The following is a 23,742-nucleotide window of genomic DNA, read 5'->3' as shown; positions in this document are numbered from 1 at the left end:
TTCAATGTGCAGGTGTGACTGATCAGTAGAAATGGAATCTAGAGTTCATACAGAAATGCAAAAATAAATAAACGAGACACAAGTTCTGACCTGTAGAATTGTCATGTCAGGTCGATACTGCTTCCTAAGGCCCATATCGAACATAAGAAACTTGAGCATCTTGAAGGCCTCTTCTTCACTCATATGGAGCAACAGCACCCCTGCCACAAAGCTAAGGCCTTGACAATAGCCCACCTCCTGATCCAGGAGGGAATACGCCTTCAAGATATTATAGAGGGACAGCTGTCCAGCTCCAAGCTGGGCTGAGAAATAGGGATGTGTTGGAAAGGTGCGTCCTGCGGGAGGGAGGAAAAAGAGAAGGTCGGCGATACAAGTCAGCCATACTGTCATGCAAAATACCTTCCAAGTATTTAAAAAACTCTAAAGCTAAATCTTTTCCTGGTCTAAATTCAGCAACTTAAACCCAAGGTGGTCTTTGCATCCTAAATCTAAAAGTAAACGAAGTCTCTTTAGCCAGAAAGGAGGGGGAGAAGTCCAAATGGTGAAAATGGGACTGGTGTGAGCTCTGCATGTTTTTGAGTGGTTTATCTTGGCCACTTATCCATGCTGAATGCCAGCAATTGAAGATTGTTTTTGCCTTTGCTATCTCTTTATTACTGGACTGTGGTGGCAGACATGGTGGAGGTTGAAGCTAAGCACTTATAGCAGCCAGAAAGGAATTTTTGTTTGGGTAAAGTTGATAGGGAGGTGGCCTATTAGCTGAAAGAGTATTCCTATGTGGAAAGTTCTAAAAATCCCATTTCTGGGTATCTCTGGGGGTTCCTTGTCTAATTCTTGGCCAGGGTCCATAAAAGTTGGAAGCAGCAAGAGTAGAGGAGAAAAGTGAAACAAGGCACTGTTAGCACACTTTGGACTACCTTTGCCCAGTTATGTGGCATGGCTAGAAAAGGAAGTTGCTCAACTTCCCTAATTACTAGACTAGGATCATATGAAAGAGTCTTTCTCTCCCATACAGTAGTCCTTCCAATTTTGCCATTTTCAGGAGGAGCAGAAGAGAAATTCAACTTTGCTGGGATTCATCAGTGTGCCTTCCCCAAGATTTTTCAGTTTGAATCATAACAATCACTCTTCATGACTTTCTGTGGAAAGATCTTTTATTATACGATCACCCATGGAAGTTGACAGGGGAATCAAAAGATGGTCCCTCAAGTACAGTATAAACCCTTTAGAGGTTAAAGCAATTATATAATAGGACTCAGGACTTTTTTTGCCATCAGGAGGGTAACGCCTTGAAAATTGTACTGAAAGGGGCCAAATTTGATGTTAAGGGGAAAGCCAGCAAAGACAGCTCACGAATGGGCCAGATCCAGCAAGAAGCTGGGCAAAAATCCAGAAAATATCTCCCAGTGCATCCTATGGGAGAAGCACTGGCTTGAAAAGCTGCTGGCTGTCCCTTTCTAAACTTCTATTTCATGTGATCCAGAGCAAGCGTGTATAGTCTGAAGCATGTTTCTCAGTGTGCCCATACACACAGTGACAAGGGAGAGCAGAAACACATACACACCCAGACACAACATTTAATTTTATTATACAGAAGAAAATACAGATCCCTCCTATGGCCACTGCTGATAAAGTGGGTGGGAAAAAGTCTTAGATGCCATGCTCTGCATGCTTTCCCTGCCTTGTCTTTAGTGGAGAAAAACCATTAAAGAGATAAACACAGAGTAATTATACAATATTGTTCTAACAGAAGCCTTCTATCTGAAAGTCCTTTGTATAGTTTTTTTATTTTCCCTTTGGTGGCCAGACTGAGAAATTCTGCAGAAACAGTTTTTATGGATAACAGTTTGGAGTACAAAAGTTCTGGCATAATAACATGTAATTGTAGAGGATCTGAAATGTTTTAAAAGCTGTTGTCAAGCACATACAAATGGTTTCATGTATTGTCTAAATAAATCAGGGAATCTATCAGATAATGATTATTTTACAAATACAAGTGTGAAATTGGGAAGAAGAATGGCAACAGTCTGCAACAACTAATGTCATCATCTACTGGGCAACCTTTTGTCATGATTTATATAAACAAGTTCTCTCAATCTTAAATTACATGTCAATCTTTCCAGAGCTTTTACTTGGGGTACTATTAGTACCAACAATGGGCATTATTAACATCTATGAAACATGATAACCATGTTGTTGGCATACAACCAAGCCAAGCTTCTAGGAATTCCCTAGCATTTTTGGATTTAGCTTGGCCCAGGATGTTCTTGCACATACACAATTATGGACAGATATGGACAGATATACCAAGAAAGCAGAAGAACACCCATGGGATCACCACTTTCAGGCCTCATAGAGGAGACCATAATGCAGTGCCTAGAAACTATAGAATTTCCAGACATACAGTCAAAAGTATGGATCTGGTATGGAGGCAACAGCTTCACCATATTAAAAAAGGAACAACTAGAGAAGACACTGAAACAACAATCATCTTCAAAGGAATTAAATTCAGAAGGGAAGAAGAAAACTACACACTACCCTTCCTGGATATCCTCATCAGCAGAGGAAGCAATGGCAAATTAGAAACACCAGTCTATTGGAAAACAACCCACACTAACCAAGTGCTCCATTACCAAAGTAACAACCCAACCTCCCACAAGAGGAGCTGTGTAAGAACATTATTCAGATGAGCACAAATGCACTGCAGCAACCCAGAACACCAGAAAAAGGAAAGACCTCCTATACAGAATCTTCCAGCAAAATGGATACCCACGCAACTTTATCAAAAAGTGCCTGACCACTCAACCCACTACAACCCAACCAACACAAGCTATGAAAAGGATAACACTGCCATACATCAGAAACATCTCAGAAACTACCAACAGACTATTACAGCCACACATATCAACCAAAGTCCTCCAAAACATCTTAAGCAAACCAAAAGACCCAGTAGCCCAAGAAGAAAAAAACAGGAATCATCTACAACATACAGTGCAAGGACTGTAACAGCCACTATGTAGGGCAGACAGGCAGAAGAGTAGCAGAGCTCATCCATGAATACCAACTAGCAGCCAGAAGACACAATGAAAACTCCTTCATCCCACAACACATGGACAGACTCAGCCGCAGTTTCAACTGGGGAACTGTGAGCATCCTAGATCAAGCCAAATCCCAAAACTCTAGGGATTTCCTAGAAGCCTGTTTTGGTTGTATGGCAACCAAGTCCTGGAAGCTGGGCATTCAGACAAATCAGCCATCAATAGACACATAGAGATAAACCACATTTACATGCCATTCAAAAGAGACAATCAAAAAGCTAAGAAGGAAACAAAAAGACCAGAACACATCCTCTCCAGCAGCCAACGCCCAGATAAGCAAGGATCAACATCAGACAAACAATCAAGCAAGAAGAAAACAATACCCTAATCAAGGAACTACCAAGGAGAAAACCACACCCCCACCAAAAACTGGCCGAGCAAGCTGCTGTATATAAATAGGAAGCAAACCCCACCCTCACTAGCACTGATGATGTTACCTAGTTGGGTAATGAAACGTCTGCAATCAACAGGCTCAGAAGCAACAAGGACTCCAAAGTCCAAAGTCTTCCTAGGTATTACCAGAATCTTATTTCATGAAAAAATGAAGCTAGAAGTCAAATCTTGCAATTAGAAGGCGGCATTTAATTTCTGGGACGGGCTCCTGATTGCCTGGGCTGTCAGGGACCCTAATATTTCTGCAGATACACTGTACTTTCCTTCCCATGAGAAGCACAGCTTGTGCTGCTCAGCAGCCACTTCCCTGCCCAATGTAGGAGTTGTTCCTACTGAACAATCCTGCTCAATAGCTTCAGTTTGGCAGAGCCCCATTAGGGGTTCACTCTGAAAGAATGAACTGAAGTGGAGGGGGGAAAAATTTGGAACAAGAAAGGTATGCTAAGGAAGATGAAGGCAGATGTAATTCCTACTTATAACTGATGATATAATTTAGGCATTTTCCTGCCAATTCTCACTGGAAGGAAAGGGAATATAAGTCTCCAAAATTAGAAAAGCTATAAATCTCTGGATCAGATCTTAAAGCCTTCAAGTTCAAGAGAACTAAGATGATTCAGGGGTGAAAGGCACTGAGGAAGCTGACATGTTCAAGGAGCATATGCCAGAAGAAAGAGTTCCCATTTTCAAGCACGGGCTCTTTCTTTCACGTGGAAATTACTGAGAAACCAAATAGAGCTATCACCAAAGCAGTGTTAATACATTTTTCCAGCTCCAAATATTAATAATCCCATTATTGCACTGTGAATTTGGGGGAGACTTTGACAACTGTATTTGTTCTTGATTTTTAAGATCTAACTTATTGAGTGATCAGAGTATTTTCTTGCTGACTATAACATATGGGTTTTGAGGTGTGTCTTGGCATGCATGCATGCATACATACATACATATATATATCTCAATATGCATGCCTATACACACACATGAAAAATTCCCTTCTCACCCCTGTGGGTGATATGTGTCTTTGTCAACCTTGGGTCCTCTACCAGAGGCCTGGGAGTTTGAAGGTTCTGTGCAGTATATTACCTGTTCCTAGCACTGCACTCTTCTGGACAGAGAGCTCTGATGTTGCTCCTGAGATCTACTGGAGCCACTCTCCCAGCTTAGGGGTCACAGCCCGGAGTGCTCCTACCACCACTGGGACCACTTTGGCCTTCACTTTCCACATCCCCTCTAGTTCCTCCTTCAGGCCCTGGTACTTCTACAGCTTCTCATACTCCTTCTTCCTGATGTTGCTGTCACTTGGCACTGCTACATTTATCACCACCGCTGTCTTCTGGTCCTTGTCTACTACCACGATGTCTGGTTGATTGGCCAGTACCTGCCTGTCTGTCTGGATCTGGAAGTCCCACAGGATCTTAGACCTGTCATTCTCCATGACCTTCTGTGGAATCTCCTGTCTGGACTTGGGAGGGCCTAGCCCATACACTGTGCAGATGTTCCTGTACACAATGCCAGCTACTTGGTTGTGCCATTCAGTGTATGCGGTTCCTGCCTACATTTTACACCCAGGCAGGAACAGCATACACTGAATGGCATATACATACATACATATACTGTATGTGTGTGTGTGTGTGTGTGTGTATGTGTGTGTGTATGGGGCACTTTTAGAAGCTCTACTCAAAAACTGTTGTGGATCTTTGGATTTTTGTAGTGAAATACTCATCAAGGGTTAACAGCATCTTACAATTTTAGGACACTGCCCTATGTTATGGGGAACAACTACAGTGAAGTATAAGAAAGGCTACTACTGTAACTTGGAACTAGTTTTTTGGAATTAACAACATCACAATTAAGCCCAAATGAAATAAATGATGTGCATCTCCCTTTTAATGTCATGAAGCCAAGTTTAGTAACTTGACAATGTGATACTTGTTATTGCAGAAAAACCACAGAGTGCAATTTTTGTGGGATGGCCACAGTTTTTGCTGAGATGCTACATTTGACATGGTGTGTTCTGTGGTGCAGGTCTGGCACCATGGTGAACCAATCAATCAAAGTTTATTTACGATCCAAGACCAAACACATGAAAAACACCAAGAATACAATTAATATAATAAAAGTTTTTTTTTAATTGCAAGAAAATCCTGAAACAATTAACAGGTAGTTAATAGCGTGAGGGAGGAACCACTTCTAAGAGCTGTAATAATTGATAGAAATTTTGCAAACTTCTTGGAGGTTTCTGAAGAGCGGGCACCCAAAAGAAGGCCTCCTGGTCACAATGGCAATTAATGTTGTTAACAACTGGAAATATTAAGCTTGATTGCCACATTTTAATAGCAGGTATGAAACAGATCCTACCTCCATGTCTGAACAAAAATGAGCACAGCTTTTGTATGGGAGACTTATCTATCTGCCAGTTCTTGTCCGAACAGACAACACCCCAAATCAGGCCAGGGTAAATTGTTTTCTATGAGGACCATATAGAACATTGAAAAAATACCTAGGGACAGTCCAAGCAGGGGAGGCACCATGGTGAATATAAGCTTTTGAGGCTTCTCAGTACTTTTGTTTGTTTTTAAAAACAGCGCTTGCAACCAGATTTGTAGCAGCTTATCAAGAGGTATGTTTTGCAAATAACCAGAAAAATGTATACAAATACGTGCAGACAATTGCATGAACAACGTATGGTGTGAGGAGGGGGAAGCAGGATGAGAAAAGAAACTCTTTTGCTGCTCTTCTTGAGAAGGGCTGATGCTCAGGCACAGAACCCTGAAATGTCAGGGGATGGGGGCAATATACTCAATGATATAAGCCAGCTGGAAATAGAATGAGGGAAGGCCAATTGGTTAGTGCTCTCTGCATCTGTTTGTTAGTTTATATTTATTTATTGCATTAATTTCCCACTATAGTCCAATGACCCTCAGTGGCTCAATTATTGGTTGATTTCAAACTGAGCAACGGTAGACTGAAAGGCTCTCTGCAAGCCTCAGATATGCAAGCACAAAGATTCTATGTCAAAAGCATGCTTGCTTTGTTGTTAGTGAGGACAAAGTGGAGAAATCATGGGTTGGTTTTAATGTGGGCTGCAAATGATTCACAAATGATGCAGCGGACCTCATCGTTAGCTAAACCGGTAACCCCTGGGACACATGTGCAAGGTTATTCAGACATATCTAGTGTACTGTCTGTCAGGAACTGAGTTAACCGCTTGACCTAATAGAGGAGAATTACAGGTTTGTCTGACCAAGTGACTAAAATAAAATATTCTGCTTATTTTAATTCATTTATATGGCAAACTAGCAAACAAATTCACAATGTATACAGTTATATAGGAAAAGGGTTTCACTGGAGGCTAGTGGATTTATTGGAAGCAGTGAAACATTATTAGCAACAGACCTGACTATCATTTAATGCTTTCCATGCCTAAATCTTATTTAAACTCTCATGTACATTTAGAAAAGTCTAGTTTATATTTTCTAGATTCTCCTCTGTAATCATGAGACAAACTGGATTATATATTCCTTTTTCACTTTTCTTTAAAAAAAATGGGAAAAAAAGGTGAGCACTGAGACATTAAAGATGTAAGTCTTGAATGCCATTGCCCACAAAGACACTTCTTCAATACATACAGAACCTAATCAAGTCATAGGAAAAACATAACCCTTCTTTGCAAGGCATAACATTCCGAGATTAATATCAGATTTATTTCTATGCAGACTTACCTAAATCAATCAGAATGGCATGCTGCTGGGAAGTCAGCTGTTTTAAGAGTTCTTTATAAGGTGTATCCATTGGCTGTTGTTTATTTGGAAACTGATGCTTGAGCTGGTGCTGCTCTGCTAAAAATTTCCATATCTCACCACGTTGTTGCCGAGGAACTCCTTTTCAAAAGATTGTAAGAGCGAAAAAGGATAACAGTGAATTAGACTAGGGACCAACACACACTACTTCGTATTTACAAGCCACCTGCTTTAAAAAGGAATCATTGCACACAACGTGGATACCCCTCCAGAATGACCTTGAAATGCTGCTGTGATGCAACACCATTTCAAGGGTCAATGAGGGGGAAAAAAGGGACAGAAAAGTAAGATAAGTTCATTGTTCCTGGAATATCCCTCAGAACAGTTCATAATGGACTATCAAGTCATGATCATACAAGGAGCTGAGAGGAATGCTCCTCTTTTGACCAGATCCCTGAATATTTACCTCAGTGGAAAAAGGAAGAATAAAATAGGGTAAGGTAAGCTCATTTCTACCTCTATTATAGTCATACATGGACACTCTACCAACACAAATCTCTCCCAGCAATACTCAGTACATCACAAACACTTTTAAGAGGAAAGGTAATTTTTCTGCACAGCCCTCTAGGCCAAATTAGAGTAGGCTAGACTCCATGCACCTGATGAAACCACTCTTTATCTATCTGATAAAGTGAGTGGCAACTCATGAAAGCTTTTAATAAAATTCATTAATCAGAAAAGGTGCTACCAGACTCCTCCTGATTTGTTGTCACAATAACTGGCTTTCTCTAGGAAATAAAGAATTCTTGCATGAAAAGCATACTCACACACATTTTACTGCAAAAGGGGAGAGAAGATAGATGGGTTTTATTGTCATGGTTATAACTTGTTTAAATGGGAACATAAAATCCAGTTGTCCACATACATAATGGAAAACGAAATAAGCCAGAATTTTTTTTACTGCAATCCTGTGTTGATCCCCAAGTGAATCCTAGGGAGTTTATTGAAAATTACATGGAAGAAAAAGAAGAAGAGGAAGAGGAAGAAGAGGGGGAGTGGGGAGGGGGAAATGTTCTCTCCTATTAGAACAGTAATATTAACCATAGCTGAAAAACATTGGCAGTGGTTATGTTTTTATACTATCTGTGAAATACCTATGTGGATTTAAAAACAAATATAGGGATCCATCTGTGGACTAGAAAAAGATCTATAAGGTGAGAGTCAGATCAAGGCATTGATTTCAGTTTAATCTCCTGAATGAAATCCTAATAATATTTTGTTCATCGTCTTCATAAATACTTTTAATAGCACTTTTTAATTCCAAGACCACAACATGCATAATTCAGTTGGAAGTCTTGAACTATCCCAAAAATAATTCTGCTTTACTGTGTCTTATATTGCAGATGTGGAGAATAAGGCGGATCTAACAGATTTGTGACAAAATAGTAAAGGAGATTTAGACTTGGGATTTTCTGCTTTGCAACTCAATTTTTAGCCACCACAGAATGCTAGATCTCTGATAATAATCATAGGAAACAGTTCTTCTGAGAATGACTCTTTAAACGGTTCTGGCCATAACTAGCATCATAACCCTTAAGTTTATTCCAGTAATATTACAACTAAAAGCTCAAGCCACTCAACATCTCACTATATTCTTATAATCGATTACTGCATCTGTTTAAAAAGATAATAATTCACTTTCCAAAGTTTACACATACCTGCATCCCTCAGTAATTAGATACGCTCACCTTTCTCAACAGCAGAATGTATTTTTTCCATGTCAAACTTCATCTTTGATCTTCCTGGCGTATTCAGCATTTTTTCCCAGACTGACATTACTTCTTTGAGACATGGGGTGATTTCTTCATAATCAAGCTTCAGGCGCTTATTTAGCAGATCGTTTTCAGAAGCTAGAGGGGAAAAAAAGGTGAACAAGTTAAAGCCAGGTGCACATGTGAAAGGCCACTAACAAATCTTCTGCAGATACCGTCCAAGATCAGGTGAGATCCAAAAATTTAGCCTGTAGAGAGAGAGGGTGGTGGTGGTGGAGCCAGTGGTGGTTTAGAAAACATCTTCAGCTGTGCAGAGGTTTATAGCTCCAAATTCACCTCTTAAATACTCCACATCCACATCCAACAGTCCCACTGATTTTTTCCATTTGAGCCCCTCCCTGCCTACTGGCCATCAACATGTTCTGCAAATTGTAGCGCAAGCTTCAAGCAGTTGTGCACCCCTAATTATTACAAAGTAATTTAAGACAGTTCATTGAAAACCAAAACCTAATGGGATGCCCAAGTCAAAACAAAGGCAAGCCTATTTCAGCAACTTTAGAAAGCAAACCATATAGAAACATGACCGCATTGCTATACGCATTCAGTTTGTTGCTACTCATGGATTTTTCACTATGGGCAATTTGAAAGATGGCACAATAAAACTGGGCTTTACTAGCATATTAATGCAGGTACATACTCAAATCTTAGCTTTATTGTTTTCATATGGAAAACAGCAGAGGCATTAAGTATATTACTCTGAGCTGGAAAATACACTAATCTAAAATTGGCTTATGATAAAACTATTTCACATAATGCTCCACAGTAAGACCCAAAGATCATAGCACAGAAAGCCATCAAAGAGAGCAAGGACTGGTTAAGAGGCTGAGAATATGCAGAACGATTTTGATGGAAGTCATGTGGATGAAAAGGGCTAAACAAGGAGACTCCAGCAAAGTGGATGGAATATGAAAGTGATGATCAGGCTTCGGATGAAGCTGAATTGAGCAAATGCTGGAAGTAGTGCTTTATGAGAATAACAGTGGTATGTTGAAGAGAGGAATTGAAACAATGCAATTAATGTTAGTGTCCAAGGGAAAAAAGGATAAAAAGTCATAAATGCTGTGAGAATGTTGAAAAATGGTAAGTTGCAAGTGTAGAGAATTGGAAGAATTTAGTTATTGCTCCTTTATGCAAAGGGAAAGGTAGCGGAAGTGAACACACAGACAATGGGGGGCTGTCTCTTTAGTGGGCCCGAGAACGCACTGGCAGAATTCTGATTAATGGGTACAACAAGTGACAGTTAGCAACATTTGGGAAGGGCAGTGTGGCTTTATGCTTGGCAAGGGATGTTCAGAGCATATTTTTGCTCTTCAGTATGAATGGGAGAAGGAAAGCTTATTGTATGTTTAATAATTCAGAGAAAGGTGATGAAAAAACAAATAAACCAGAATTATGGAACGTTTTGGGATAATGTGGAGTTGAAGGTTGGTCGCTGAATGAGATGAAAGTGCTGTATGATGGAAATAAAGAATGCATGAGAATAAATGGAATGTTTAGTAAATGGCTGGCATAGAACAAAGAGTAAGATAAAGATGTGTGACGTCCCCTTGGCTGTTTAATGTACTTATAGATAGAGGTATAATAATAATTGTGGTAACGTTCAGGTGTGTTTTGGGGGCTGAAAATGTTAGCAAACAGATTCTATGATAAAAGAAGAAACAGATTTCTGAAAATTAATGTATTAGAGCCCTTTTCAGGTATTGGTTACTGGGAATGAACACTTAAGAGCTGTTTCCTCCTATTGTCTCACAAATGCCATTCTTTGTTATGCAAACTATAATGGCAATTAATATAGTCCACCTGCAATAAAAATTCATTCAGCAAAGGCCATGAACCACTTGATTTATGGGGTGCAGAGCTGTAATTATTGTCCCTTGGATGCCAACGGTCATAAAAGCTTAGAAGAAGAGGAAAGTTATTTCCTGCCAGGTCAACAGTGATTTCCAGAGGGGTTGAGAAATTTCGCTTGCTGCCACTGACTTGTTTAGCAGTATTTGTGCCTTGCCTGCTCAAATAATTTGGCATGAATGTGGATTGAATAGCAAACCGACACCGTATATGAAGGAAGAGTGAATGGGTTGTGTGAATGAGAAAGACTAAACAATGAGGTTAGATGGAGTCGATGAGGTCTTCAAAAAGAGAGAGATGAGAAGTGGAAAGTGTACAAGTGGTATTTGGACCTGGTGAAAGCAAGGACCAACAGTATTGGTATAACCTTTTCTTTTTTCTTATCTCATGTTTTTAACTGCTTTTGTTTACACCTTCTTGGTGTTCTGCATGTAAGGTTGCTGCCCCCCAAAATAATACCCTCTGCTTGAGGGTATCTGCCTGTTCCACTAGATGGGATAAAGGGGGGATGCTCCAGGTCCCTTCCTTTAAAGGTTGCCATCTAGTGGGACCTAGGAAGCATGTTCCTGCCTTGTGGAACACCCTTCCCTTTGAGATCTGGCAGCACCTCACCCTCTTAACCTTCCAGAAAGCTGTGAAGAGCTGGCTTTCCCCCCAGACACTGGGATAGTAAGGTTAGAGCCCAGTGATTATAGAGATAAATGGGCATAGGTGATTGATCGGAAGCCTTGTTATCCTTGATTTGTTGTTGTACTATTTTTTTTAATCCGTTCAATCATGTCCAATTCTTGGAGAGTGCCTGGACAAGTCCCTGCAGTTTTCTTGGCAAGGTTTTTCAGAAGTGGTTTGCCATTGCCTCCTTCCTAGGGCTGAGAGAGAATGATTAGGAGGGACTAGAACTCACGGTCATCCGGTTTCTAGCCTAATGCCTTAACCACTACACCAAACTGGCTCTCATATATTCTTATTGCTTGTGTTTTATTATTTCCAAGAAGCTCTATTGTAAGGAAATGTTCTAGGTGATTATCATAAGGAGTCCTCCACTGGGAAGACAGAAATGACTATAATTTTGAAAATGAAACCACAGAGACTACTACATCAAGGAAACTCTTCATAGGAATGAACTGGAATATAGAAAACAAGTTGAAAAGGAGATAGAAAAAAACAAGGAAAGTTAAATCTTTAGTTTTGTTTCCCTTTAACAGCAGCATTTAGAAGACACGTGGACTCTAACACAACTAAGACCCACATTTAAATGATAATGCACCACCTCAGGGCGGACCCTTTAATGTTGTCTGCTTTGATATACAGACAGTAAGCCCTTGCTCTGGAAATACATTACGAGCACTCTGTCATTCTTGGGACCCAGGCTTCTGATACATCACAAAATGCTGCCACTTTGATAATTTAATAGCATGGGGTTTCTTCAAAGCAGCACTAACAACAACAACAACAAATATGTCACCAGGCAGATAGTTTAGTATGCATTATAGCTCCAACTGGCAGAACAAACAATACTCTTTTCCATTTTGATTTTGGTAGTGCCTCTGAAAATTTCACTTTTACTGGGTATGTTGAAAAGAACACGCAAGTCAATAAGTGATTTTTTCCCCTCTCCTCCTTATTCTGACCATAAAAAAGAATAATTTGGGATAAAAGAATTCAATAATAATAGTAATCATGATGATGATGATGATGATGTAATACATTTGGATTTAGAATCCAGAACAGCTCTTGAGACCTCTCATGAGAGACACATTTAGAATTCCTACTTAAATTGTGTTGCTTGTTTGTGAAGTTGGACAATGTGGGAAGGGACCACATTGCTTCTGAACTCCTTTTCTGGATATAGCATTATTGTTCTTTGATTGTAAGACTGTTAGATGTTCTTGTCCAATCTATGGCATAAAAGGAACACTACCTTGTTTTTACTGTTTACTGTGACCCAAAGTTTAGCCTTTGCTTTAGTTTCAGGTGTCCCCTATATTGTTTGGACATGCAATGGAGCTTTGGGGGCAGGGACTGAGAGCAGGAGTGACATCTGCTCATGATGTAGAGAAAAGAAATTGTGTCTACCCATAGCCTAGGCAGCATTTTCCCTGCACTGCAACCAACAGGACAGGGGAATATTCCTAAAGTGTCAAGACAACCCTTTTTTAATTGCACTGAGTGCAGCCTCTAAGAACAGCATAAAAAAGAACTAAGTGTTTAGATCCACCTCTTCCCTCCATCTGAATGAAGGTAATGACAGCATTCAACCAACTTTGAATGGCATTACAAAATCACAGCATTATTTCTCCATGATTTTACGTTATTTGTCCAGGGCCCTAAAGTGATGTAGAAGAGCCACAGAAGACATAAAGACTTTGGGAAGGGAAGACGCAGAAAGATATTCATTTATTCATTTATTATTTATTTATTAATCAGATTTATCACTGCCCATCTCCCAAAAGGGACATTCACTCACCTGGCTATTTGGAAGAATACCTATAGGGATACATAAGCAGAAATACTTTGCAATTGTTTTTAAAGAGTTCCTATAAAAGGGTTCCTTTAAAAACCCTAAGTGTTTTAAGTATCTGTAGGAGAAGCACCTAGCTGGCCTTGACTTATCTCAAAAAAGTGAAGCAGAGTCACACCTAGTTAGTACTTGGATTGGTGACAGCAGGAAATCCCAAGGCTGTAGACAAGGCTGGGACAAACCAGTCCTGTATTGTTACCTAGACAATAACATAGATGTGTCCTGTGGTTGCTAGAAGCTGAGCTGGACTAGGAGAAAGCTCACTTTTTTGTGGCTTCTTCCAGTGAACTTATTTGAAGACAAAATTGCACAGATGGGTTCAAGGGTCAAGGACAACTGCTTGAAGAGAAGAGGTTTTCAAAAACAAGTTAAATTAGATAGTAAGAGATGCTAAAATGACAATAACTTTGAACATAAAGAAGTGAATCCAGCTATACCAGATGAAGGGTTCAAAGGAGACAGAGTCTGAGCCTCTTATCAGCACTTCCAGGAACAAGGCTTAAGAGTTGCCATTGATAAAATAAGCAAAGTGCCTATTAAGATTAAATAAACCCAGTACAGGTAAAGTACAGCAAGAAGAGCAACAAGCACAACAGGCAATGAATAACACACCTTCAGACTACTTATTTATTGCCTTTCGGTTAAACCGCTGAGCTGTCGATCGGAAGGTCGGCGGTTCGAAACCGCGCAATGGGGTGAGCTCCCGTTGCTCATCCCAGCTCCTGCTCACCTAGCAGTTCGAAAACATGCAAATGTGAGTAGATCAATAGGTACCACTTCGGCGGGAAGGTAACGGCGTTCCGAGTCGTCATGCTGGCCACATGACCCAGAAGTGTCTATGACAACGCCGGCTCCAAGGCTTAGAAACGGAGATGAGCACCGCCCCCTAGAGTCGGACACGACTGGACTTTACGTCAAGGGAAACCTTTACCTTTACCTACAAATGCCAATGATGTTGAATTTTCTGGAGATATTTGGTAGAACAATTTATTTACCTTGCAACTTCTGGTTTTCCTTTTCCATCCTAAGGAGGAGTATCTGCTGCAGAATAGCTTTTTGCCACAGTTCCCGCAGCTCCTTGGATGTCCTTTTTCTATCTTCTTTTACTGTCCCAAAAGGACTGTCTTCACAAACTGGTTGTAACGGTGATCTGGGTGGCAATTCTCCCAGTTCAGAAAAATCTTAATATACCCAAAGAGAAACATTCAGAAACATTATTTTGATTTGAGGATTTGTCTGAATTCCTAGATCAATCCTGGCCTTAGGAAAGGAATTATCAGAAGAGTAATGGGCAGAAGTAAACCTGCTTTCCTAAACTGAAAATCTCACAAGACCTTTTGTCTTCCGATATTTGAGCAAACGCATTACTCATTTTATGTAAGATTTTACAATTTTTCTGAACTTTGAACTTTACAGCTGCTATAAATGACTCTGCGTTTAGCTAAGAATTTTCTACAGACTCCAGCTCTTACACAGAACTTACAAATCATTTAGACTTGATTTCCAGTTGTCCCTGAAAAATATAACCAGCTCAGCAGACTAGATCCAAAAGACTGCACAAAATGTTCTCCACACGAACCAGGATATGTGTTAAATGTCAGACCTTTGATGATCATTTGTTTTTTCATTACCCTCTCACCTTCTTCCTGCAAAAATCTAAATTCTGAAAAACCAGGTTACAAAAACCCCCACCACTGCTAGAACAAGGTATTCTGTTATCAACATTAGTACCCAAATGTCTTCATATTTGGGGTTTCAAGTTCATGACATTTAAATTAAATAATCAAATTAACTTTCCTAGAATTACAAAGAAAAATAAACAGTGCCATCTAGTGTATAAGGTAAAACATTTACATGATAAAGCCACCCAACTCAAGGAATGATGTTTTGGAGTCTTATCTATACTAATGTTTTTCTCCAGTATTGTATGGTGTGGTTCTCTCTCATGGCAGATAAGACACTTCCAACCCATTCTCCTAGATTATTACTCCTTCTATATTTTATTCTGCCTCCCCTTTTATGAGAACAGTTTTGTACCATATTTATAACTTCGCTGTGCTCCTGAGTTAAAGCCATTATCTGCAACATTTTCTTCCCACTTCTCTTTTGATTTCAGGCAGGGAGAAGGGTTGGCCGATTGAAAAGCAGTGGCTCCCCTCCTCTCCAGGCTATTTTGGAATAAACAATAACACAGTAAAACTATTGTGCCATGAATATATATACTATTTTTTTTCCTTCTCAAAAGTTTGCATTCCTGCACAGCTGTGTATGTACTCAGGCAATTACTCACTTTTATTTTGAAGGAAAAAAAATGACCCCACCAGCTAAAACTCATTGGATTCATTGGGCTCCAAAATGGTACACATTGAGATCCTCTGGCCAGTTAAAGCAACCACATTCCCACAGTTCTACAGTTGCCAGAGTTAAAATAACAGCAACAAAAAGAGCTATACAAAACAGCAACATGACTTCCTGCTTTGGCTACAAATGAGTTCCTACAAAAAACTTCTGATAGATGCTGGTGCTATTTAATTATTATATATTTTTGTTGCTTTTCTCCTGACACTGACAAGACAATGCTGCATGGTTTTCTTCCACATGATCCTTGCAACAACACTGCATTAGGTTTGCCTGAAAGAAAGGGATTCTTTCAGCAATAGCTTGAAGTCAATCCAAAATTGTCTTCTGCCAATCTCAAAGCAATGAGAATACTCTGGGGGCTGGACCTCGATGGAATGGGCAGAGGTCAGAGCTTACACGGCAGGGTGAGGCAAGAGCGCCTGGCTTTGAACAAGCAACTCCCAAACTCTGCAGAGCTGCAGTGCTTCAAATGAAAAGACCAGCTTAGCTACAATTTCAGATCCATTGGAGATAAGTCAGCAGTAAATTGACTCACCTCCCAGTGAAAGCTAACGTCATGAGATTGGAAACAGATGGATTCTGAACTCTGTGTGAAGTGGGCACAGTGACTGGACCCAAGTCATCCAGTGCACATCACTGTTGAGTAAGGAACCCAACCTGAGTCTTCCTAATTCAATACTTCCCATTATTAAGCCAAACGACAAAATACAGGCAACCTTTTAAATGCTGCCCATGTCTCCTCAAACATCTTTTCCTCAGTTACAACCAATATGTTTGTGTTATAATTATGTTAAATGGATGAACTTAAAGACATGGGATCACCACTCCCAGGACTCATAGAAGAGACTGTAATGCAGGGTCTAGAAACTATAGCACTCCCATGCATACAGCCAAAAATATGGATCTGGTATGTAGATGACACCTTTGTCATAATAAAAAAGGAACAACTAGAGAAGACACATGAAACGATCAACAACATCTTCAGAGGAATAAAATTCACAAGGGAAAAATAAAACAACACTCTACCCTTCTTGGACATCCTCATCAGTAGAGGAAATGACAGCAACCTAGAAACGCCAGTCTACCGGAAATCAACACACACTAACCAAGTGCTCCATTATCAAAGTAACAACCCAACCGCCCACAAGAGGAGCTGTGTAAGAATATTATTCAGATGAGCACAAATGTACTGCAGCAACCCAGAACACCAGAAAAAGGAAACAGACCGCCTATACAGCATCTTCCAACAAAATGGATACCCACGCAACTTTATCAAAAAGTGCCTGGCCACTCAACCTACTACAGCACAACCAACACAAGCTATGAATAGGGTAACACTGCCACACATCAGAAACATCTCGGAAACCACCTACAGACTGGTACAACCGCATGGCATCAGCGAAGCACCCAAACCAACCAAAGTCCTCCAGAACATTGTAAGCAAATCAAAAGACCCAGTAGCCCAAGAAGGAAAAACAGGAATTATCTACAACACACACTGTAAGGACTGCAACAGCCACTATGTAGGACAGACAGGCAGAAGACTAGCAGAGCGCATCCACGAAAACCAACAGGCAGTCAGAAGACACAATGAGAACTCCTTAATCTCACAACACATGGACAGATTCAACCATAGTTTCAACTGGGAAACTGTCAGCATCCTAGACCAAGCCAAATCCAGAAATGCTAGGGAATTCCTGGAAGCTTGGGACTCAGACAAGTCAGCCATCAACAGGCACACAGAGGTAAACAACATTAAAACACCATTCAAAAGAGACAACAAAAAAGCTAAAAAGGAAACAAAAAAGACCACAACACCTCCTTGCCAGCAATCAACACCCAGAGATGCAAAGATTAACACCAGGATTAATGCCAGACAAACAATCAAGCAGTACACAATGCCCTAATCAATCTATTAATCAATCAACCAAGCAGCAAACAACAGCCTAATCAAGGAACTGCCAAGGAGAGAACACCATCCCACCGACACAAGCAGGGCAAGCCCCATTCCCTTCTCGCACTGAAGATGTTGCCTAGTGAGGCAATGAAATGTCTGCAAGAAAACAACCAGGCTCAGAGAGCACCAAGGACTCCACAGAACTTAAAGACAATAATTGCTTATTAAAACAGTGCTGACACATCCACACCTCAAAACGCAAAGATTCTAGTGCCATGACAGATGGGCTCTAAGCAGGAAATGATGACAAAGGTTGGAACTGATAATGCAGTACTAATTAGGGACATGCTGCAGAGGGCCAATAAGCAAACATCCAAAGGTTTCTTTTAAATAAGTTCAATCAACTGAGAAGATTTATTCTTCCTTCTCTGTCCACGATCTTTAGACCATATGTCATTTTATCACTCAAGGGTGCAGTCAAGGAGGGTTTTCAAGCATGGCCAAAGATTTATAATCCTCAGACATAAAGGCAACTTTCCTCCCTTACTATTCTCCCCAACCTCTGCCACCACTGGCATTCAGAGCCTATGGACTTGTACAATCTCTTTGGTATAACAGCAGAATCTCTATTCTCTGTGTATCTTTTCAATCCTGGCAAGTAGGACATTTGTCATCTTTGGGTCATTTTACTTGGTGGCCCTAGTTACAATACTTTAAGAAAAGGATAGAAAATAAAATTCCATTTTACCTTCTTCAGATCAGGCCTTCCCACAGCCAAGTGCTCTAACCAGGAGTTTGTTCTGGTTTCCCATTTTAGCAATATACATTGTTAAAACACAGTGGTATTGGAAGAGTAGCCATACTGTATGAAAGTGTTATGACAGTATCACTTCACTGTGATCCCTTTCCTGATAAACTTGGAAAACACATTATATGGGTGACAGTGACTCACACCCATACCACACAGTGGTATGACCTGCACTATGCGACTGGACTACTGCAATGCACTCTACGTGAGGCTGTCTTTGAAGGCAACCTGGAAACTACAACTGAAGCAGAATGTAGACTGCTGGTCAATAGTCCCCTCACTGCAGAGTAACACCTATTTTATTGTTATTATTTATTTATTTATTAAACAGATGTATAGGGCCTCCCAACTCACACACAGTGACTCCGGGCAGCTTACAGATTTAAAAACCATAAAAACACAATAGATACACACACACCCCCAGTGGCAGCAAACACATTCATACCAGCCACTTGATTGGCTCCGAAGCAGCTTGGGGTCCCCAGGCCCGTTTACAGAACCACGTCTTCAGGGCCTTCCAGAACAGGAGCAAGGAGGGGGCCAATCTTATATCTGGGGGAACGATGTTCCACAAGGAGGGAGCCACTATGGAGAAGGCCCTTTTCTTTGGTCCCACTAGATGTACCTCCCTAACTGAAGGGACCCGCAACATGCCCTGCATCTCTGCTCTGGTAGACCAGGTGGATGTAACTGGGGAAAGGTGGTCCTGCAAATAACCTGGCCCCAAGCCATTTTATGGTCACTACATTGGTTGTTAGTATGCTTCCAGGCCAAATTCAAAGTGCTTGTTCTCACCTATCAAGCCCTATATGATACATTAGGTATTGCCTTGTTTGTAATGATTCTGCCCCTCCTGTCAGGTCAACTAGAGAGGGCATGCTTAAGATCTTGCCCCCATATGAAGTGAGATGAATGTGAGCTAGAAGGCAGACCTGTTGGCCTCATGGGGAGACCAGACAGGATACACGACCAGATGAGCTAATTCTACATTATTGTACAGCTACATTGACAGAATCTCATAAGTCTGAAAGTACAATTCCCCCACGCCCCATCTCCTTTACAGCCTGAGAAGCTAGGGAGGGTCCCTTCTGAGCCTCTTGCCCTGCCCACTATCCATCTGCGGGCTATGCTGTCTTTTAGCTAATTGTTCCCTTGGCAGCGTCTCTTCGCCCAGATTCCTAAGGTCTTTCCCACGTGCCATTACAAAACCTCTTCAGAATTGGCCACTACTTTCTGGAATATAATGCCCCTGGATATATGTTTCCCTGCCCCCGCACCCATGGATTTTAGGAAACTCCTCAAAATGTTTCTTTTTATATAGAACTTTGGTGATTCTAATGTCCAGGGAGGATGGAGGGTCCCCCTCTGCCCTTGTTTGTGATAGTCCTGTTATAGATGTTGTATGTTGGGAGACTGCTTAGGCAGAAAGCCTTCTATAGTCCACCCAGACTTGTTTCACTGGGGTGATATAAAAATAAAATAAATATGTGAAAATCATTTTGCGTGTAGAACCATTCTGAAATGATGCAGTTGTGATTTGTCATAGCATTCAGAATGTGGTGAGGGCAAAGGATAAAAGCAACTTCATACGTAACACGGAAAAATGATAAATATGACTGTCATTAGAAACGTCAGTCTCCTTTCCTAACCTTCCATCTGTTGTCTAATTTTGTAGTTTGGGTTTTGCTGCTCATACAGTCAGACGTGATTGTTTTATTATATCCTGCATTTACAGGTAAATGCTTTTCATGCTGACTTAGCACAACTATAGGAACTGAGCATCTAGTGTGCCACTTAATGGTCAAAGGGGCCCTTCCTTACAAATGGTTCGTGTTTCTGTGATTACAAAGTGAAAACACTGCAAGAGAAACTATTTGTAACAAAATGCACAATTGTTTTTTGATTCTACTAATTGATCCATCATGATGGGATGGTATCTCAGGATTTATCTATGGATAGTAAACTAAGGGGACGCGGTGGCGCTGCGGGTTAAACCGCTGAGCTGTCGATCGGAAGGTCGGCGGTTCGAAACCGCGCGGCGGGGTGAGCTCCCGTTGCTCGTCCCAGCTTCTGCACACCAAGCAGTTCGAAAACATGCAAATGTGAGTAGATTAATTGGTACCGCTTCGGCGGGAAGGTAACGGCGTTCCGTGAGTCATGCTGGCCACATGACCCGGAAGTGTCCTATGGACAACGCCGACTCCAAGGCTTTGAAACGGAGATGAGCACCGCCCCCTAGAGTCGGACACGACTGGACTTTACGTCAAGGGAAACCTTTACCTTTACTAGTAAACTAAAGAAATGACTGACTTTGTCACTGTAGAAGCTGGCTGAAATAACCTGTGTCTGAAAGCTATTTGACCATGGATGAAATAGGCAGGATATTTACCAAGGAAATCACCACCACCACCACCACCATGGGGAGTTTTCATATTGCTATCTGATATAACTAGCAAAAGCATCTCAGTCGATCCAAAGATCCATGCAGATGCTATCAATTAACGCTGGTGATCCTCTAAGCCCAAAGGGCAACCTGGCACTTCCAGCCTAGACCGTCCTTTAAAGCATTTCTGATATGACATGTTCCCTTCTTGACCATGCCCCTACCCTGCTTTCTGTTAAAAATGAATGAAGAGGGGGGAATTGCATGGTTCATGCAATTCCCATGGTCTGTTACCACGTACTCTATGGTCATTTCCAAGTTTCTTCCACCCACCCATAGAAAGAACTTGGAAAGCCTTTACCAATCTCCAAAGTGTGATGTAACTAAATCATATCCTGCTCCCTCCCCTGATTTTAAAATTTCCTTTCCCTCGAATACAAGAAAATAAAACATTACATAACAAACTAAAAGAAGGAATTTCAGCAAGCAGGTATGAAACGGCAGCAACAATAAAAACCATTCATATCCACATAAGATTAAAGAGTAACCTGAAATAAGACACAATGAACTGGTAATTCCATTACTCAGTTGCACTAAAAACTGCAAGAAAAGCTAAGCCTTCGTTTGTAGCATTAATTAGACAAGCTCTTTAACTATGGATGGATTTTACCTTCATGCCAACCAGGAGAGTCACATCCTTTTTGTGGAGTTGCCACTCTTAGAAATATTTGCTGCCTCCAGGAATGCCGTCGAGCCTTCACCGGAGTTTCTGGGACAAAATCTGCTTCGTTAGACTTGGATTTGTAATCCCTAAGATTAGAAGTAAGGGAATTTATTTGTTTATTGTTTCAGCTGCGATTGCAAGACAGTTTTTAGATGAAATAAATGTATGAATTCTCTAAAGAGCCGCAGCAGCAAATTAAAAGTGAAAATAGAAAATTATCCGGCTTAATTCTTTAACGAATCAATAAGCTTCTTGACAGAAATACTCAAAAAGATTCAGAAACCATATTCTGTTGCTGTTTGTTGTTATCCCTGCTCCTCATGACAAAAAGATGTGATTCTGCAAAGGCTTTACACTGTCTCATGGATATTCTGAGTGAGAATCCTCTGAGAAAGGGTGCATCTCCCTTAACCTTCCTTGTTTTGTAGGGTTTGAATCATATTCTGATTTCTGTGACAAAAAAGCTATAAGGTAACTTTCCTCTCACTTCTAAACATTATTCCAGACTCTGCAAAGCTGGTCAGAAATCAAACAATGCTAATAAATATGCATTTCTTATATTGGCCTAATTTATACTAACGCCAATCTTGGTGATTAAACCCAGGAAGCTTTCAATTTATTTCATGTGTGAAGATTATTCCATCTTCTCCTTAATTTTCCACTGCAGTTCTGTTTTTTTGTTGGCCAGACTACACATTACATTAGTTGTACTGTTTTAAAAAATGTACTTAACTCTGACATGTTTTAACATGAAGAAAAAGCTGTGAACCTGTATCTCCTTAATAGTTTCTTTTCAAAATTCCATCTTCCTCCCTCATATCAAGTCTCTACGCTCATTTTCTCCTATCATTAAAGTATTCCCTCCATCAAGCATTTTCAAGGGAAAAAATGGCATTCAATTTCATAGGAAACTGGAGCACAGCTTGATTCCAAATTGTGAGCACACTACTAAAGTGTCGTTTTAATGCTTTCCCATGAAAATTAAAGCCTTAATTACGTTGTTCAGTGAAGTTCTGAATGCACATTACATGTTTATTCATAAACAGCCTTAACTAAAAGCTAGTTAGTTAGCTTGCAGCTTTATTATCACCATCATTCGATAATCTTAGAAATTAAATGTACACTCTTATTTAGATGGTTAAATAAAAAATATCAATAATGAATAAAAAAGATATGGTACACAAGCATTTATTTATTTATTCTCTATAATATATATTTAATCTGCAAAGCAGACCAAAAAGAACCATGGTCGCCCAACAACTCTACTGAGGCAAAGGCCAGTTGAAATAAAACAATATCTGGGGCTTTTTTAAACAAGAAGAGAGTTGGTGCTAGACATGGCTCTTGAAGCAGTGTGGGGGCTATTACCAAGAAGGCTTGGTGTTTGGTCCCCACCCCATGGACCTTCCAAGTGGGGAGTGGGATACTCCACAGGCCTTCTTCAGATGTCTAGATGGGCAGGTTCATGCTTGGCAAGGAAATCCTGACATATTCCGGGGCCACACTGTATAGAGCTTGATAGATGATAACCAGAACTTTGAGAAAGCTAAACAGGGTCAGATATGCTTAGCACTTTAAGAGGAGACCTCCACAAAATTCCACAGCTGTAGCCCAAATCTCAGAAGAAAGCAACAGCAAGCCAGATTTGTGCTGGTGCCAAGAAAACAACATGGAGTCTAACTCAATTTGAAGACTTTTCTATCTCTTCTGAACAACAATAACTTCAACACTTCAAACTGCACCCTCAAATCTGAAGCAATCTTTCTGAACCAGACAGCCTCTGAAAGAACAGAACCCTACCTTGTTGAGTTCCTAAAGTCAGAGGTGTTATTTTCATCTACAGGAGCCAGAAATTTTAAGAAGTTTGGCACAGAGGAAGAGTAACCTTTTTTCTGGAGAGCAGAACGGTAGGAGTTGCTGAGGGTGGTTGAAAAGGGTAGTTCAGAATGGGGGAAGTTTAGCACAGCGAGTAAAACATACACACAAAAAGAGAAAACAAAACAAACCACAAAGAAATAAGTATCAAATCAGGAAAAATGTAATACTGATAATACTCACAGGAATGAAAACAAAGCAAAGGCTAACAGTCTCAGCTGCAAAAATTTTTAGGTAACTGCTTAGAGCAGTGTTTCTCAAC

General features: G+C 40.5%; 1 protein-coding gene across 3 annotated transcripts in view; it reads right to left on the bottom strand.

The window, feature by feature from the left end:
* Positions 1-23,742, bottom strand: part of TBC1D1 (TBC1 domain family member 1) — an 85,070-nt gene that overhangs the window by 12,789 nt on the left and 48,539 nt on the right. For 2 of the 3 annotated variants that reach the window (XM_063310686.1, XM_063310684.1), the window contains 6 exons: positions 23,406-23,522; positions 21,552-21,691; positions 14,428-14,613; positions 8,980-9,141; positions 7,214-7,372; positions 91-335 (listed from right to left, as the gene is read on the bottom strand). In XM_063310686.1, coding sequence (XP_063166756.1) covers positions 91-335; positions 7,214-7,372; positions 8,980-9,141; positions 14,428-14,613; positions 21,552-21,691; positions 23,406-23,522 — 1,009 coding nt within the window. The remainder of the gene's footprint in view (positions 1-90; positions 336-7,213; positions 7,373-8,979; positions 9,142-14,427; positions 14,614-21,551; positions 21,692-23,405; positions 23,523-23,742) is intronic. The other variant, XM_063310685.1, reaches the window with a different exon arrangement.

This window comes from Candoia aspera, chromosome 8, assembly GCF_035149785.1.
Source record: "Candoia aspera isolate rCanAsp1 chromosome 8, rCanAsp1.hap2, whole genome shotgun sequence".
NCBI lineage: Eukaryota > Metazoa > Chordata > Lepidosauria > Squamata > Boidae > Candoia > Candoia aspera.
This window is presented reverse-complemented; position numbering and strand designations above follow the sequence as displayed.